General features: G+C 52.8%; 1 protein-coding gene across 1 annotated transcript; it reads left to right on the top strand.

The window, feature by feature from the left end:
- Nucleotides 1-236: 236 nt before the first annotated feature.
- Nucleotides 237-17,987, top strand: LOC126639893 (glycogen phosphorylase, brain form). Its single transcript, XM_050315221.1, has 20 exons — nt 237-582; nt 2,738-2,839; nt 4,362-4,440; nt 5,276-5,379; nt 6,662-6,793; nt 9,168-9,279; nt 10,335-10,417; nt 11,290-11,433; nt 11,754-11,846; nt 11,957-12,103; nt 12,226-12,389; nt 12,688-12,802; nt 13,512-13,613; nt 13,749-13,896; nt 14,494-14,552; nt 15,258-15,399; nt 15,703-15,910; nt 16,292-16,426; nt 16,592-16,658; nt 16,913-17,987. The coding sequence occupies exons 1-20, from the start codon at nt 340-342 to the stop codon at nt 17,063-17,065; spliced, it is 2,532 nt and encodes an 843-aa protein (XP_050171178.1). The 5' UTR covers nt 237-339; the 3' UTR covers nt 17,066-17,987.
- Nucleotides 17,988-18,353: the final 366 nt, after the last annotated feature.

Genomic DNA, 18,353 nt, shown 5'->3' with positions numbered 1-18,353 from the left:
TACCGGGGACCCCTGAACCCCGCCGTTCCGACAGTAAACTCACAAAATGAAAACGTGGAATGGTGGTGGTGGGTGGCTTTGCCAGAGCCCACCCAGTCCCCCTATGCCATCCCTGTCCCCACGCACCATCCCAGCCCCCTACGCCACCCCAGTCCCAACTCGCCATCCCAGTCCCCATCAGCCCGCCCCCGGGTCGCAGCCCGCCCCGGCAGCGGCCCCGCCTCGTCGCGGGCGGTGGAGGCGCAGGCGCGGCTGCCCCGGAGCTGCCCCGGCCCCGGCTGCGGCAGAGGCAGCGGCAGAGGCAGCGGCAGGAGCAGCTGCGGCGGCGGAGCCGGCGGGATGGCGGCGCCGCTGAGCGACGGGGACCGTCGGAAGCAGATCAGCGTGCGGGGCATCGCGGGGCTGGGGGACGTGGCGGAGGTGCGCAAGAGCTTCAACCGCCACCTCCACTTCACCCTCGTCAAGGACCGCAACGTCGCCACCCCCCGCGACTACTACTTCGCGCTGGCCCACACGGTGCGCGACCACCTGGTGGGTCGCTGGATCCGCACCCAGCAGCACTACTACGAGCGGGACCCCAAGGTGAGCCCCGGGGGGACGAGGGACTGGGGCGCGGCGGCTGTGCCTTCTTCGAGGGTGTCTCTGTGCCCCCTGACGGGTGTCACTGCAGGCATGACCCATGGGCGTTCCCACAACCTTGTCCCTTGTGTGCACCTGGCTGTGGCCCCTTGTGCATCACCGTGACCGTGGCCCCTTGCATTGGCCGTGCCCCTCGTGCATCCTGCCACGGCTTCTTCCCCGTGGGCATCGTCACACCTGTATCACTCGCACTTTGCTGTGGCTGTGTCCCCATGGGCATTGCCGTGGCCATGTCCCTTGAATGCACTTCACAGTGGCTGTGTCCCCGTGAGCCTCTCCTCAGCCGTGTCCCTCTCACACATCTTGCCATGGATGTCACCGTGGCCACGTCCCTCATGCAGTTTGCCATAACTGTGTCCCCACAAACTCTTTTGCAGCCCTGTCTCAATGAACCTCGTTGCAGCATTGTTCCCCCTCAAAAACCCCCAGAACTGTGACCTCTGCACCTTGTCACAGCCATGTCCCCTGTGATCCCACTCTGGGCATGTCCTTCCATGGACCTTGTTGGTGCTAAGTCTTGTGCACACTTCATCGCAGCCACGTCCTGCACTGGCACTGCCACGGTGGTGTCCCCTATGGGCATCATCACCTCCATGTCTCAGCACATGCCTCAGCACAGCCTTGTCCTGACTTCACTCCTGCAGAATACGCAGGCAGCTTGGCTTTGAGACTGGAGAGGAGTTTCTTGCCTTGTGAAAGCCAGACAAGCTCTCCCAGGTAACCGAACCCTGGGGTTTCTCCCCACTTGTCAAGTCAGGACAGCAATGCTAGAGGAGCTGGGGATTGCAGGACATTTAAATTGAGACCCAACCCAGCATTTGACTGGAGAGCCACAGAGAGCAGGTACTAGGAAAGGCACATACAGTGTGCAGGCAGCCACCTCCCTGAGTCAGCTCATTTCCCAAGATTATGAATATTGCCTTGACACAAGAAGCAAAGTGCACTTTCACAACGGAATTGCTGCACATATACTGGGAGTTACACTGGTGCATGGGGCTCTCCCTTTTATCCTTACACAAATGCACCCTGATCTGTATGGTTGCACCAACAGAAGGGCTTGTACAGATCCCATAAAGGCTCGGAGGACCTTGGAGCAAGTTTTCTTACTGTCTCCCACACTTAGATTTTCACTAGGAATGTGTTTCTGTGGCAGACTGAAAGAGGCAGAGCATTTGTGCAATTATGCAATGTTTTTGGTTTTTATGATGAGCCCCAGGGAATAGACAGACCCTTTCAGACTCCCAGCAGAGGTGGCAGAGTGGGTAATCCTGCTGTTTAGCGGGGAAAGATCCAAGCTACAGTGAAAGAGATTCAAGTGAAAGCACGATTTAAAGTCAGGTTATTGCTCTATTAAAAATTCCTGTTTATTTATAAAAATATCCACAGCAATAAATCTGAGTGAGGGCAAAAGGTTGCACAGCCTGTTTCTCATCCCACAAACAGGCTTTCGTTAGCATTCGTGGCACAGACACGGCTCCTCTCAAACTTGGAAGGTCACAGCGGAGCAGCCTGTCGTGCACGGTTGTGCCAGGAACCCTGCCACCCCTGGGACAGTTTATTTGTTCAACAGAGTGAAATGTGTGAAAATCAGCGTGGGGAGAACAGGAAGACCCATGCGATGGGAGTGCTGGAAAATTGCTAGCAGGAAGGTGCTGGTCCTGGGCCCAGCCGGCCTGCTCTGGGCAGGGGTCTCACTCTGGCTTTTGGGAGGCTCTGGATCAGCTACAGCCTAGCCTGGGAAAACTTTAAAAGCCCAGCGTAAACATCACCTCAGCTGAGCTGACAGTGTATAAATACACTATTCAGCATCCTAGATAATTCTTACCCTGAGTTAATTAGGGAAACACTTAACAGGCAGCAAGATTTTTCTATAGAAGGCTGTTGGCAGGGAGATGCGTGGCGGAGGCTTGGCCGGCATCCCGTGCGAGATTCTTCTGACAAACAACTGTGGTGCGTGGTGTTCAGGAGCAGGCGCCAAGAGCCAGTCTGGGAAGACATCCCTACTCTGGAAAATATTTGGGTCTGCTCTTGGTTTTAAGCAACTTTGGTGAAAGCAAAGCGCTGTGCTGTGTATTAATGACTTGCTTTGCCTCTCTAGCGCATTTACTACCTGTCCCTGGAGTTCTATATGGGTCGCACTCTGCAGAACACCATGGTGAATTTGGGCCTGCAGAATGCTTGTGATGAAGCCATTTACCAGGTAAAGTCTCGGGGGTACCAGGGTCCCCCTGAGGTACTGGCTAACTTTTTCCACAGAGTATCTTTATTTCTCAGGACTTTACCCTAAAGTTGTGTTCTTTTGACTGTACAAAACAAGGCTTGGCTCTCTCTTAGTGTTTTTTGTTCCCTGGAGGAGACAGTGGGGAGACCCTTGGTTGCCTTGGAGTTAGAGTAGGATTTTTTCAAACCACTGTTTTCCTGTAGTGAATGGGAAAATCCAGAAGTGTATACAGAAAACAACACCTAGTATCCAAAATGATTAGGGAGTCACAGGCTGAAAAGAGCTTTCCATTAGCATGAGACATGATGGCTTACTACAGGAGATGTAGACTAATAGGAGAAACTGAGCCAGAAGAGGAAACTGGAGCACTGAAACACCAAATTACATTTCATGCATACATGTACACAAGGCACAGCAGCAGCATTACCAGAGAGAAGTTAATCATTGGGAAGGGAGAAAGGGGGGAAATTGTTTACTTGAAGTAAAATGTGATCAGATGACTTCCAATTGATAAAAAATGCAGCTGGGTATCACCAAGGCAATCACAAATGTGAGGCCATCGTTACTTACATCTTTACTTGCAGCCATCTCTCAGCAACTCGGTGATGTTTTTTGGCAGAATGTGAGTTTTTTGGTTTTCTCACCCCAAGGCTTTATTTCTCCCTGCCTCTTCCTCCTGGCCCCAGGTGTGTTGGGAGGTGTCCAGCATGACTCTGTCACTGAGAGAATTTGCCTCATTTTTTGTGTCCCCATCACCAGGTTCATGAGGCTTTCCCATCTTGTGGTTGCAGACCACTGAAGTCTGGGAAAACAGTTTGGGGAGCAGCCATGGTGTTGGCTTAAACAGCTGGCTGTCCCCCCTGGCACCAAGGCGAGATAGTGCTGCCCCCCAGGAGGCAGCATCTCTTGACTCCTTCAGAGTCCTTGCTGCTGGCACATTTAGCTCCATCCGGCAGTGGCCCCCAGGCCAGAGAACAGACAGTGGATGCAGGCAACCACTTCCAGCACCCAAGGAGCTCGACTGTAGGCTGGCCAGGATATGGGAAGCATGGAGAGTAACTGCTGCCAGCCTGGTCATGCCCTTTCTCAAGGACTTGATGGGTGCAAGCAGAGGGATGACCTGCCCTGCTGGACGTGGTCCCTTGCACACCAACTTGACCATTCACCATCCTGTCTCCGGTGGCGAGTTTGGTTGAAGGGCCTCCTGGCACGGGGGGCTGTCAGGAGATGAGTGTTTTGTTTGAAGTCTCTAAGGAAACCTAGTTCGTAGGAATGGGGTGTTTGATGATGGGCTAAACTGTTTTCCAATTAACTGGTCTGCCCAAGGACCAGGGGCCTTTGATCTGCTTTGTGGGGAGTGGTAGGGATGGAGGGAAAACCCTGTGGGTTTTAATTTCCCACAGTGTAGTTGGGTTTGGGATCTGTGTTTGGCCTCCTTGGAGAGCAGCTCGGGACATGGGGTTTGGGTGGTGACATGTTCTGCTGTGGTTCTTTCCAATAGCTGGGTTTGGACTTGGAGGAGCTGGAAGAAATTGAAGAAGATGCTGGGCTGGGAAATGGAGGCCTGGGCCGCCTGGCAGGTAATACAGGGAGAGGGGAATTCCCTTCTTTTGCAGAGTGCACGGGGACCAAGGGTGGTGTGGCTGGAAGCTGTCACACCCTTGTCACTGCCTTCTGCCCCACAGGCCTTCAGCAGTATTGTACCTTCATGCCTGCTCCTGGCTGGCCAGAAACAAGCCCTCTCCACAGTGAGAGCATCCAGGAGATGTAGGTGTGTGTTCTGCAGTGCAGAAGGCAGGGCTGTGGCTGAAAGAGGCTGTTGGAGCCTTTCTCCTCACCTCCATGTGAAATCTCTCACTTCTCAGAGGCACTCAGCAGCTATCACAGAGACAGATTGTTGGCTGCTATTTTAGTCTGCCTGTCCCACGGGACGGCTGGAGATGAGAGCTCCCCAATGTAGAATAAATGATGGGGCTGATCTTTACCAGAGCTGCCAGGACTGAGGGCTGGAAGGGTTTCCTTTGAAAGCAAGGATAGTTAAGTAGCTGGTGATGCAGCAGGTTGGGATCAGAAGCCCTGCTTTACTGGGCAGGCAGTCTTACAGCAAGGCATTAGCACCTCAGGCAAGTTTAGAAGAGCTCTCACTGCAGTGAGGTTGGATTTAGTGTTTTGGTGACCTCTCCTTGTCACCAACAGTTTGGGGGGGTTCATGGTGGCTTGGCAGGATATACATAGGGACCTGCTGCAGTCATTCTCCTTCTGTCCCTTCTGCACATAGATTTCCTCTGACTAATAAACATTTCCAGCAGCACTGGTTGTGGCAGCCCCTCACCTTCATGCACAGCATGCTGTAGCAAGTGCAACAAGAGAGGAATGAGGTTTTCCTTGCAGCATGACCCTGCTCTGCTCTTCCAGCCTGTTTCCTGGACTCCATGGCCACGCTGGGCCTGGCAGCGTACGGATACGGCATCCGCTACGAGTTCGGTATCTTCAATCAGAAGATTGTCGACGGTTGGCAGGTACATTGGCAAACTCAGGTCAGCTCTTCTCCCTCTGTTTCATGCTGCCGTGGCCACCTCTGCCCATGGACAAGGCCTGGCCACACAAAATGCCCTGCAGTGCCTTGAGCTGCTCCTAAACTGGGCATATGAGTCTGTCACCGGGCAAGATCGTGTGGAAGTTGAGCCGTGGGGCATGGCTGAGACCAGAGGTCTCCCTGCCTGGGGCTCCATGACACAGCTACAACAATCCCAGAGCCCCATCCAGCCTGGCAGTGAGTGGGCAAGGAGTCAGACTAAGGATGGAGATGTGCCTAAATACCTGATGCAGGTGTTTGGTGAAGGATGGATTTGAACATGATGGAACATGGGCAAGTGCCTGTGCTGCTGCTCCTGTCCTGTGGGTTCCCTGGGTCACTGGCAGCAGGGTCTCAAATAGGGACTTTCCTGTAGCATTAGTGATCATAGTATTTTCAAGTGAAAATAGCTAAAAAAGTGCCCCAGCTGGCAGTTTTCCTTAGTGTATGTCTGGAATTGGTTTCCATGAGGAGACATGCCTTGCCTTTGAGCATAAAGTACCTTTCTCCCTCTAAAATACTAAGAGGCTTGAAGGTTGTTTCTTCCTCCTTCTCCACAAAAAAGCTGCAGTGCTAGGCCCTATAAATGGTGAAAGCGGGGAAAAAAGCTTCCGCTGTATTTGACTTCATGTTACTTAAAAAAGAACAGGGGTGGTGGCATGTTGGATTGTGGCTCAGAGCTGCCCTTCCCTCCCTCCCTCCTCCCCTTCCTGGCAGAGAAATGCCTGGAGGCACAAAGCATCCCTCCAAGTGCCTCAGCCCCTCTGGTTCCTGGATAACATCAACCTTGGTGGCTCTGATGGGTTCCCTTTGACTACATTGCCACTGTTATGAGCTGAGAGGAAAAACCCTCCCTGTTACAAGACCTAGATTACAGAGGGTGACTTGTGGTCAGGAACAGCACCAGTGGGTGCCACATCCCAAGTGCAACAGTCAAACTGGATGTAAAGGCATGGAGACAGACTGAGTGCAGTGCTCTGTGCAGTTTGGATAGCTTAAACCTGAACAGTGCTGCAAAGCCCATAGAGGCTGATTTATTTATACCAGCTGGGATGCAGCCATCTAAGTTTTGGAAAGCCCAGCTGTCCTCTAGAGGCCTCTGCATATCCATTTTTAAAGTAAGCTTACTCAAGCTTTGTTTTTAAACTGGTCTGCCTTTGGAGAGCCTTATTTAGCCTTCACTTGTAGACACAAGCCATCCATTGAACCCCATTTGCCTCTTGTAGGTGGAGGAGGCGGATGACTGGCTACGCTATGGCAATCCCTGGGAGAAAGCTCGCCCAGAGTACATGCTCCCTGTGCACTTCTACGGCCGTGTGGATCACACTCCTGAGGGTGTGAAGTGGATCGACACCCAGGTACCGCCATCATCTGTGTCAGTGCTGGGCTGGAGGAGACCAGGCAAGGGTAGGGAGGAGGGGGAGCATCTAACCCCAGGCTGCCTGAGGGGTTCAGGCTTTGCTTCTCTCCCAGATTGGCAAAACTCTCTCTGCTACCCTTGCAATTATGAAAGAGATGCTGTAGCCTACAGAATTTGAGGGGAGAAAAAATTGTTGATTTGTTGCAGCAGGAATTGAGAAAGAGGGATGATACTCAACAACTTCACATCAGCTGGGGTCTCCTTCTGTACAGATCTCCAGGGTGAAATCCCACAGTCTTGAATGGATTTATGTTGGAGGACAAGTAGGAGAAGCCTGGCAGCTCTGCTAGGTTCCTTCTGCACTGCTCCTGGCCACTGCTCACTCACACTCAGTGGCTTTGCAGGTGGTTCTAGTGCTGCTGCTGTGGGTGGGCAATACCGTGGGTGTTGAACTCCTGTGATCAGAGCGAGTTCCTCTTTCCCAGACAAGCCCAGCTCCCCGGAGGCCTTGTTTTGTGGCACTGTGGAGCACAAATGCTCTCTTTCTGCCTCCCACAGTTGAGGAAGTAGTACTGTACTTCAGGAGCACATGCTTGCTGCCAGCACATGCATTCCCATCTTGCAGCTGAGGAAAGCAAGCTATGAAGAGGCACAGGTCTATTAGGAGGATCAAAGATGCTTCAGCCTCTCCTGTGTAAGCACTGCCCAGGACGGCGGAAGGAAGGCTGATTAATTTCTCTGGTATTCAGGGATATGACCTAGCCTTGTTCCCATGATGTTCAGCAGTCTCTCAGCCTGATGAGCCAGCTTGGTTCATCTGAGGAGCTCACAGTCACAGAGCCCAGCCGTTCTCTTCAGTGCCAAGAGCTAAAGCTCAGTTTCAGAGCCACCTGGGCCTGCTCAGAGGAGAAATAAACCAGGTCTTTTTCCAGGGCTCTGGTTGTCCAAGGCTGTGCAGGCCACTCCCAGGACAAACAGTGCACGGGTTCAACACCACAACCCTGTGAGTATCTTGGAGGCACTGTGCCAGAGCTCTCTGGTCCCCAAGTCCAGCAGGCATCCACTAGGGGACCGAGTGCCATTGCATTTCAACATGCCTCTCTTCTGATCCTAAGGGTTGTCCAGGGTTTCAGGGTTCCCAAACACTGCTTCCTACAAGGAGGTGAATTGTCAGATAGTGCTGTTAAGGGAACAAGCTGTAAAGGCTCGAAAAACCCAGAGACGCAGTCTCCAAATATAGCATTGCTGAGTTCATGTGATGTGTGCCCCAGTCTCTGGGCAGGCTCTCTGCCTACTTCTGTGTTCAGAGCTGGTAATAGCAGCTTGAGCTCTTGCTGATTCTCCCCAGAGGAGAGGTGTTGCTGATGCCAGCACAAAGAGGCTGTTCAGGACCAACATACTGAGTTTTCCCTGCTCTCTGAAGGCATCTTCTCCAGTTCTCTGCTGCTTCTCACATCTTTGCTTGGGGACAGCCTCTCCCTGCCTTGCCACTGTGCCAATATAGACCGATTTGTTTAGGAGGATGCTGGCTCTCTTTGCCAGTGTCAGAGAGGAGGCCCAGGCTTCGTGCTGCAGGGTCAGGGCCTTGCTCTGCAAGTACCACTCAGTTCTGCTGGCATAAGCCCTTGGCCTCTTTGTTCCAGGCTGAGTTCAGGGTGCCTCGCCTTGTTGGCAGCAGGTCTGGATGCACACAGGCGTTGGCACATCAGTGTGCTTGTAGACACACCCATGCCTTGCTTAGTTAGTGTAATCTGAGCTGGAAGGCCCAGTGTTACTCCCTGTAGCCACGTGTACAGGATCTTGAGGCTTAAGCATCATCTGTAAACTGCACAAATAGTTTCACACTCAGGTTCAGTTCAGGTGCTGGAGATCTCAGTGGATTTATCCAGGCATGTTCAACAAGCCCTGAATATTGGGTGAATCACTCTGGGAATGATGCTGCAGTGGAAGGGTTTAGTCTTGGCAGGTTGCAGAAAGCTAATGGGCAGGATTCAGGCTGTGGAATTTATCCCATGTGGAAACACAAAAGTCCCAACTGCCCTGGCTCTACCCCAGCACAGACAGAATCACAGTGGGCAGCTGAGGATTCTTGCTCTGATCAATAACTAAAATATACCCCAGTTGGTGTAGGAAGGTCAGCAGGTTGCTTGAAACTCTTGCATTTCATTGATGGGTTTATAACTCCAGTTGGTACCCATAATAGCAGGGAAGTCTGTGAAGCTCAGCAGGAATGTTTTAGTGAGGTGAGGTTCTTACCACAGCCAGTCTGTGTCTGTGTCCTCTGGATTCTTCGTGCAGAGGTTTCAGCCACTTTCCTGCCTGCTCTGAGGCCACTGTGCTGCTAACCAGAGGGGTATACCGTCCTTTTGCAGGTTGTCCTTGCTATGCCTTATGACACACCGGTGCCAGGATACAAGAACAACACTGTGAACACCATGAGGCTGTGGTCTGCGAAGGCACCCAATGACTTCAACCTCCAGGAGTGTAAGTACTGTCCCTCCACGGCCTCTCTTCTGGCCAGGCTGGGACACAGTTGTTTCTGTGTGCATGGCTCCTACCCATCTGGCCTGCTTTATCCATATCTCCTAGCTGCCTCCAAAACAGAGCACTGTGTGCACATCCATGGATCACACTGTCCCCAACTACTTCCAGAGCCCTCGTGTACCAGGACACCCATCCTTTCTCCTTTCTCCTCTCATCTCCATCACACCTACCATGCTCTCACAACCTGCCCTATGCCTTCCCCCAGTGACAGTCCATCGGCCACTGTATTCCCTGCATCACCAAATGAGCTGCAAACTTTCTCTGGAGGATTGTTTTCTGTGCAGTATCATCCTTTAGTGCTGATGAAAAAGAGCAGCACAGACCACCTTACTTTTGGTTTGCTTTAGGTGCATTTTCCAGGCTTTAATTGCCTGGAAAATCTGCTGCAGAGCAGATACAGGGCAACTAACACACCCAATGTCAGTGCTAGTCTGTTACAGCAGGGGAAGGTTTTAGATTAGACTGATTTGATTTATTCTTCCATACTGGCAAGTGCAGAGATGTGTGTATCCAAGCAGCTTTGCCAGGAGGACTTGTGTGGAGAATGTGGGGTAACAGCTCCTGAGTCTCCTCAGTTCTTGAGTGGCAGTTGTGAGCTGGGTTTTGATGAGCCTTTTGTACCCTTTAGGAGCTGAGTGTATTGTGGTGTTTATGCTTCTTTGCCCACCCCCATTTCTTCTTAGTTCTTAAGCAAGATGGCTGTGACCATCAGTTCCTTGTTTTGTCTTCTCTGGCTGCTGTCTGTCCTCAGTTTCTGTCTGTCCTTCCTGATCTCTGTGTCTTGAGAAGCACATGGAGATGTGCCTTTCTCTTGTCCCATCACTCTGGTGCCCTTCACACATGTGCATTCCCATCATATTCCATTAATCCCAGCCCGAATAGTCATGTTACAAAATCTCTCTATGAGAGAAGAAGGAAAAGCGTGGTGTCAGGGACCTACCTGCCTGAATCTCTACAGCTGCTGGAGTGCTGTGTGTATTTCTCTCTTGCTGCAGTCAATATGGGTGACTACATCGAGGCAGTATTGGACAGAAACCTGGCAGAAAACATATCCAGAGTCCTGTACCCAAATGATAATGTGAGTGACTCTCTTGCCTCTCTTCCCTGTTGCTCAGAATCGTCTTTCCTGCAGGTTCCTTGCATCTCCTTGTTTGCAAGCACTGGAAGGTCATGGCCAGCTGGTGTTTATTGTTTTGGTTTAATACAATACAGGTTGCCCCTGTAATTCCCAGTGAACACACAGTGCTCTGCAGGCTCCAGAGGGTCTCTGCTGACTGATGGCAGCTAAGAGTCTGGCCCAGATTGTGTAGCTGCTCTGTTCCCTGCTGCAAGGGGAAGACATATTACTCCTTCAACTTGAAGGCCTATGCCAATTTACATAGGGGAGACTCGTTCCATCCCCAGTTCAAGGGATTTCTCACTGTAGGGGCTGTCCCAGGCCAAGCACTCACTGGACACTAGGTCCAAAAGGGAAAAACCCTCACTATCTAGTCATGGATTAGCATCTGTGCTGGAACGGTGCTGCACTTTACCCTGCACTCTTTCATTTGTGCTGGTGCTTTAAAATAGACCAGCATAGTGCGTGTGAGAGGCAGCTGGTGTGTCCAGAGACATACTCCTAGTTCCTGGCTATTGCAGGGAGCCCAAAATCCTTTATCCAAAAGCCCTGCAAAGGATCTTTCAGCAAGGGAGGGAGCTGCGCTGGCTCTGTGGGAGTAGCATGGATGTGGCAGGCTTGGATGCTCTCTCTGGAGGCAACTGTTCGAAATGCCTGCAGCTGCTGTGCCCAGCAGAGACATATGAGGAACATCCACATTTGCCCTGATGATGTGCTGAACTTGTGAGGCCTGTTGGGCAGCCCACTGGGGCGGGAGGGAGCACCTCCAGGGGTTTGGCAGCCAAGTAGCAGCTGCAGCACTAATGGCTGTGGTTTCCCTCCCCCCTTCGCAGTTCTTTGAAGGCAAGGAGCTGCGGCTGAAGCAGGAGTACTTTGTGGTGGCTGCCACCCTCCAGGACATCATCCGACGCTTTAAGTCCTCCAAGTTTGGGTGTCGAGACCCTGTGAGAACATGCTTTGAAACCTTCCCAGACAAGGTGAGTCTGTGCTCAGAGGGTCGGGGGACATTTCAGCTAGACCTATCATGAGGGAGAGCAGGACACTCAGGACCAAGTGTATACAAACACCCTGGCAATTGGGTTGTAAAACAGATGAACTCCGGGCCTGTTTTCCCGGGGGAAATGTGCAATTTGGAGCAAAACTTGAGAAGTTGGAGTAGCTCCCTTACTGAGAGCTCTGTCTGTTTCTGGGATGTGTGTGTCACAAGAAGAGACTTGGGGCTGACCCTCACCCCAGCTCTATGCACTGTCCCAGTCCTGTCACTGCCAGAACTGAGACCAGCAAGTCTGTGTTGCAGGTGGCTATTCAGCTAAATGACACCCACCCTGCCTTGTCCATACCAGAGCTCATGCGGATCCTGGTGGATGTGGAGAAAGTGGACTGGGACAAGGTAAGCAGAGCTGAGAGGTCTGTGGCGAACCTTTCAGGGGGAAGAGGAGGGGATTTGCTTTCCCCTCCTGACCCGGACATGTGCATGTTAACCTGCTGTTTGTAACACAGGCCTGGGAAATCACCAAACGGACCTGTGCCTACACCAACCACACCGTGCTGCCTGAAGCCCTGGAGCGCTGGCCGGTCTCCATGTTTGAAAAGCTGCTGCCACGTCACCTGGAGATCATTTATGCCCTCAACCAAATGCATCTCGATGTAAGGGACGTGGCTGGTCACAGCCTGTGGGAACTCAGGGGGTCTTGGTCTGTCCGTCTTTAGGTCGGGAATGCTCCTAGGTCCTGTGGCTGTGTCGCTAACGTCCCTTTTCCTGCCCGCAGCGTGTGGCAGCTCTTTACCCGGGGGACATTGACCGTCTCCGGAGGATGTCGGTGATCGAGGAAGGAGACTGCAAACGGATTAACATGGCGCACCTCTGTGTGATTGGCTCCCATGCAGTCAATGGCGTGGCCCGCATCCACTCTGACATCGTGAAGAACTCGGTGTGAGTTGGGGGACACGCAAGGCATGCACCCTCTCCACTCTCGGGGTTTTGCCTGTAAGCTGTGGAGGGCTAGGTCTGCTTTGGCTGCCTTGCTGGATGTGGCAGGCTGGGGAGACTCTCCCTTTGGAGCTGGTGAAACTCTTGGCAGTACAGCTGAGGAAGAGGGTGAGAGGCAGCAGAGTTCACACCTGTAACAGGGAGATTGACAGAGTCTGCCCTGAGTCAGGAGCACACACAGTGGGGGCCCAGCTGAAGCTTTGGGTGGTGGTGGGTGTTTCAGAGCTCCCTGATGTTCCAGATTCAAGGATTTCTATGAGCTGGAGCCAGAGAAGTTTCAGAACAAGACTAATGGGATCACACCGAGGCGCTGGCTGCTGTTGTGCAACCCAGGACTGGCTGACATTATTGCTGAGGTGAGTCGTGAGTATGTGAAGTGAGAGGCTGAGCCTGATCCATTGATCACCTCTTCTTGTGGTCTGATCAGACCCAAGGCTGACACGTGGCAGGTGTGCGTGGGGACAGCCTGGGAGGTGCACACCTGCGGTACGTGTAGGTGTGAGGTTGGCTGGGCTTTAAAATTGATGGTGAAGAGTTGGCCAAAAAAAGCTGCAGAAATTTGGATCTGGTCCCTGCCCTTGCAGTGACTACGCACCATCAGGGTGTCAGCTGAAGTGTGCAGCTTCATAGGCGCAAAGGAGCTCCCTTGGAGCTCCAGCCCCAGTTCTGTTCTCTCTGTTTCCAGGCCCTTTAGCACAGGTTTTTGCTTCACCCTGCGACACGCATGGCTGAACATCATCCTGTAATTAAATGTATGTTTGTGTCCTGCCCATAAGTTTCTCCAGCTTCCAGGAGGCCCTGTTACATGTGCATTAATCCTCACTCCTCCCACTAAAGCTCCTTGAGAGAGGGAGGCTTGTTTGAGTTTTTGCAAGTGCCCTGTTTCCATTGGGCTCCCTGAGACACAGAGAAGTAACCTCACCATAAAACTTTGCCCCTTTTCCTGGCCACACTGCGTCTTCCAGTTCCCAGTGGGACTGTGTCATCTCTGTTGGGGAAGTGCAGTTGTGGACTGGGTGAATTGCTTCATGGGTAGGACATTCCTCCCTTGGTTTGTTCTTTTAGAAAATCGGGGAAGGCTTTATCACAGATCTGAGCCAGCTGAAGAAGCTACTGGATTTCATCAATAATGAGGCTTTTATCAGGGATGTGGCGAAAGTCAAACAGGTAATGTGCACTGGAGGTGAGGTGGGCGCCAAGAAGGCTAAAGGCACCACGCTCCCAGGAACATCCCAGCAGCAAATACTCACTTCTGATGCAAGCCCTGAGAACCCATGCCTATTCGTCATATTTTTTTGCCAGGAGAACAAGCTGAAGTTTGCAGCCTACTTGGAGGAGCAGTACAAGGTGAAGATCAACCCTTCGTCCATGTTTGATGTTCAGGTCAAGCGAATCCATGAGTACAAGCGGCAACTCCTGAACTGCCTGCACGCTATCACCCTCTACAACCGTAAGTCCTGCCTGGGCTGGTACATAAGGAGCATTCCCCAACCTCTCACTGCCAGGGTCCCCATGTAAAACTATGGCAGCTGGTGGCCACGGACTCCTGCACCTAGCTCTGCCCTCCTGTCATGAAGGGCTTCTCTCCAGGAGGGAATACAAAATGTCTGAAAGGTCATACAGAGCTCTGAGGAAAAGTTCACAGCCCGTGTTTCCAGCCCAGCGGGTGCCCAGGTAACCTCCACACCTGTTCTGCAGGTGTTGAGACTGACCTGATGCAAGTTAAAGCCCCACTTCCCAGTGTACACTTTGGGACCCTGCCCATTCCCTAAGGGAGGCAAGTCATTTGAGCTCTGCATTGTGCTGGTTTGAGTAGTTCTTCAAAGACTCTGCAGCCAATTTTCACCCACCACAACCCCAGCAGACGTCTGGTTGGCTTCAGGGTCCTGCAAGTTTGATGGGTCCTCGTGACATGGGCTGAGATCCCAGCCCACCTCTGATGCATACAGTAAACTTTAGTTGTGAGGATTTTTTAATTTCTTTTTTTAAGATCAAAATTGAGCTTTCAAATTTGAAAAATTTTGAAGAAAGGTCCCTGCTCTTTCAGGCATCAGAAGTAATCCATCCAAATCCTGTGTGCCCAGGACTATTATGATTGGAGGAAAGGTAAATGCGTTCCAGACTCGGTGCATGCATGGCTCAGTGAGGGTGTGGGGAAGGTACTGTCCCCTTTCTGTGGCTTGGCTGGGCCTGCTGTAGGGCTCATCAGGGAACACCTCCACGAGCTAACTGGATTGAGCAAGGGCCCCATCACTGTTCCCCTGTGCCTCAGGAATTCCCCTCCTATGAAGGTGTTTTTGCTAAATCATGGCTGGGAGAATTAGGATTTTTCAGTTTGGAGAAGGCTCTGGGGAGACCTTATTGCAGTGCTTCAGTACTTGAAGGGGGCCTTTTAAGAAAGAGGGAGACAAACGTTTTAGCAGGGCCTGTTGCAGTAGGATGAGGGATAGTGGTTTTAAACTGAAGAGGGGTCAGTTTACATGAGATCTAAGGCGTATATTTTTTACAATGAATGTGGTGAAGCACTAGAGCAGGTTGCCCAGAGGTGGCAGATGCTCCATCCCTGGAAACATTCAAGGTCAGGTTGGAGGAGGCTCTCAGCAACCTGGTCTAGTTGAAGATGTCCCTGCTTATTGCAGGGGGGGTTGGACTAGATGGCCTTTAAAAGTCCCTTCCAGCCCAAACCATTCTATGGTTCTCTGTGAACGGCAGAGGTCAGGCCCAGACTCTCCCTGCAGTGAGGACCCATGCTGGTTATCTCTCATGCTCCCCTTTATAAGCCTTCACCATTTCTGGGCTGCTCTTCTTCAGGCAGCTCCTGGCTACCATATGGCCAAGATGATCATCAAACTCATCACATCCATTGGCGATGTCATCAACAACGATCCTTATGTGGGGGACAAGCTCAAGGTCATCTTCTTGGAGAATTACCGGGTATCCTTGGCTGAGAAGGGTAAGTCTGGTCTTGTGTAAGCATACGTCAGGAGATGGGCATGTCCCAGCTAAGCTGTTGTGGCAGGACAGGAGGCTGCCCCTCGGGAAGGGCCTGAGACTTCCACAAAAAACAGGAAGCCAGCTTCATGGAGGAGTGACAGCAACTGCATTGGGCTGTGGTAAAGCTGAGCCTGGCCCCAGAGTCATGCTGTTTGGGCTGAGGTTGAGGTCAGAAGGGCCACTAGCAGATGCCCAGGCTTGTCCTGGTTGTGGGGAGCCACATGTACCAAGGATTAACCCCTGCCTCTCTTGCACCCGGCAGTGATCCCAGCAGCGGATCTCTCCCAGCAGATCTCCACAGCCGGCACAGAGGCCTCAGGTACTGGCAACATGAAATTCATGGTGAACGGGGCCCTCACCATTGGGACTATGGACGGGGCCAACGTGGAGATGGCTGAGGAGGCAGGCGAAGAAAACCTCTTCATATTTGGCATGCGGGTGGAGGATGTGGAGGCCCTGGATCGTAAAGGGTTGGTACATGCCAGGGCTTTTCAGATACAGGTCCCAACTCGGGCAGAGAGAGCCATGTTCTCTGGGAGGGACACCTTCCTCCCTGGGCAGCTCTGGAGCAGGAAAATACAGGGGCTGGAGGCAGCCTCTGCCTTGGGCTGGGCCATGGATGGTCCATCAGGGATACAGCTTGCCCAGAGCACCGTGGCTGTGAATGGGACATAAGTCTGAGCAAAAAGTGTTTCAGGCACTGCTACTGGTCTAGGAGCCACTAGCAGGGTGCTCTGATGGACATACCCAGGAACAAGTCCCCTCACTTAGGAGCCAAGTCAGGCCCTGCTCTGTGAGTGCTGGGCCCCATGAAGAGCATTAGTCCCTAGAGCCTGTCTCTGCTGGCACAGGTACAACGCCCGGGAGTACTATGAGCGCCTGCCAGAGCTGCGACAGGCCATCGACCAGATCAGCAGCGGCTTCTTCTCCCCTCGAGACCCTGGTTGCTTCAGGGATGTCGTGAACATGCTCATGCACCACGACAGGTGAGTGCTGGGAAGCATTACTTTGGTGGGCTGCACTCAGCCTGCTTTGGCCTCCTTCCCACCAGCCTGGGTCCTCCTGCACGGGGGCTGAGCCCTGCCTGCCCACAGGAAGATGTCTGTCCTTCCCAAAGGCAAAGCCCAGCCCTACTCTGCTTTGGGTTTCAGGTTTAAGGTGTTTGCAGACTATGAGGCCTACATTAAATGCCAAGGCCAAGTGGACCAGCTGTTCATGGTAAGACATGCCGGCTACTGAGTGGGAGGGATGGGGTCTTTGGCCAGGGCAGTAGAGTGGGGAGACTGGGGGGAGCCCTTCTCCCAGGCACCACAGTGTGTGGGCATGGGGCAGGGCAAGGTAGGTTTTGCTGCTCTGGTAGCCCCACACCATGGCGTTGAAACCAGTCAGGTGTGCGTAGCCAGCGCCCTGCGACGCTGCGAGCAGGGATAGAGCTGGGTGAGGGACTGACTGCCGACCTCGCCTCTCCTCAGGATCCCCGCGAGTGGACTAAGAAAGTCATCAGGAACATTGCGTGTTCGGGCAAGTTCTCCAGTGACAGGACCATCACGGAGTACGCCCGTGAAATCTGGGGTGTGGAGCCATCTGCCACAAAAATCCCCCCCCCCAACCTCCCCCGAGATTGATGCAAGCACCGAGGGAAGGAAGGAGGAATAGGCTCCCAGCCCAGGAGGCCTCACCTGCATTTCACCCCCAGTCAGATGGGCTCAGCTCTGCAGAACCAAGGCCTTTCCCTCAGGGGGCAGATGGGTGCTCTGAGGAGGAGCCCTGACTGAGGAACAACAGCTGGGGGACAAGAGAAAGGACCTTGTGTTTGCACCCCTGTATCCAGCCTGCATGTGCTGCATAGTGCTTCTAGTGAGATGACCACGGATAAGACTTCCAAGCTGTGCTCCATGCTTAACAAGGGCTTTCTAACTAAACCCTCCCCTTGGCCCCTGCATACGAGGGCCTGGCCTCCTTGACCCTGCCCCACAAGCAGGATTAGCCAACACAGAGCCTGTCTTGCATCCTCCTCTGGGGGTCTGCCAGGCCCAAAACTAGGGGAGGGAGAGGCCACTCTTGCCTCCCTGGCCAACCCCTTCCCCAGTAACATCTACAGAAGATGGGGCTGGCTGTTAAAGCAGTTGGGCCCAGGGCAGTCACCAATGTCAAACACTGTGCTGCAAGGAGAGCCTGGGATCAGCAACTTCCTTGCCACAGAGCTTACCGTAGTTTCCTACCACACCTCTTTGTTAACTAAAGGCCCAGCAACCAAGCCACTCCAAGGATTTCTAGCCTCTGTGTCTGCTTAGAGGGCTGCCAGAGTCACCACTGCCAGGTGGGTGGCTGAGCTTTCTGGTTCTTTTGCTCTCCAGGTACAGCTGTGGGCTGGGTGCTACCCATGGGGTGAACATGGATCACATCTCTGTCATTCCTGCACAGCAGAGTCATGCTGTTCCACGTGCCCCTCCCACTGCTGGGGTCAGAGTTTAACACCCATAGTGCAGCATAGTGCACCAGTACTCCCCTGTGTGACACCAGATCATTAAAACAACCTGAACACCTGCTGGTTTGACTTTGGACTGACTTGTGACTACTCCCCACCTCCACGTTCAGGTTGCACTAAGTTCAAGCCATGACTCCTGAACTGATGCTGTCCTTCCCCAACTGTGGCTTCATGGGATGTGGTCCTGTGCAGCTGACGGCGTGCTGGGGTGCTGGCACCATCGTGGGGGCAACGTGCCTGTGGTCAGTCTTGGCAGTGCTCAGGGTGTGCAGGAGGAAGTTGATGTGAGTGGCTGCACTAGGCTAACTCCAGCCAAAGCTATCTACTGGTACCATGGGCATGCGGACTATGTGCACCGGGATGGGGGTTGCTGTGTCGGGTTTACCCTGCAAATGGCACACAGGGCTCCTGTAATAGAAATCTCA

Source organism: Myiozetetes cayanensis, unplaced genomic scaffold (genome assembly GCF_022539395.1).
Source record: "Myiozetetes cayanensis isolate MyiCay16 unplaced genomic scaffold, myiCay2020 scf2-11, whole genome shotgun sequence".
NCBI classification, from domain to species: Eukaryota; Metazoa; Chordata; class Aves; order Passeriformes; family Tyrannidae; genus Myiozetetes; species Myiozetetes cayanensis.
Note: the sequence above shows the minus strand (reverse complement) of the source record. Positions and strands in the feature narration are given on the sequence as shown.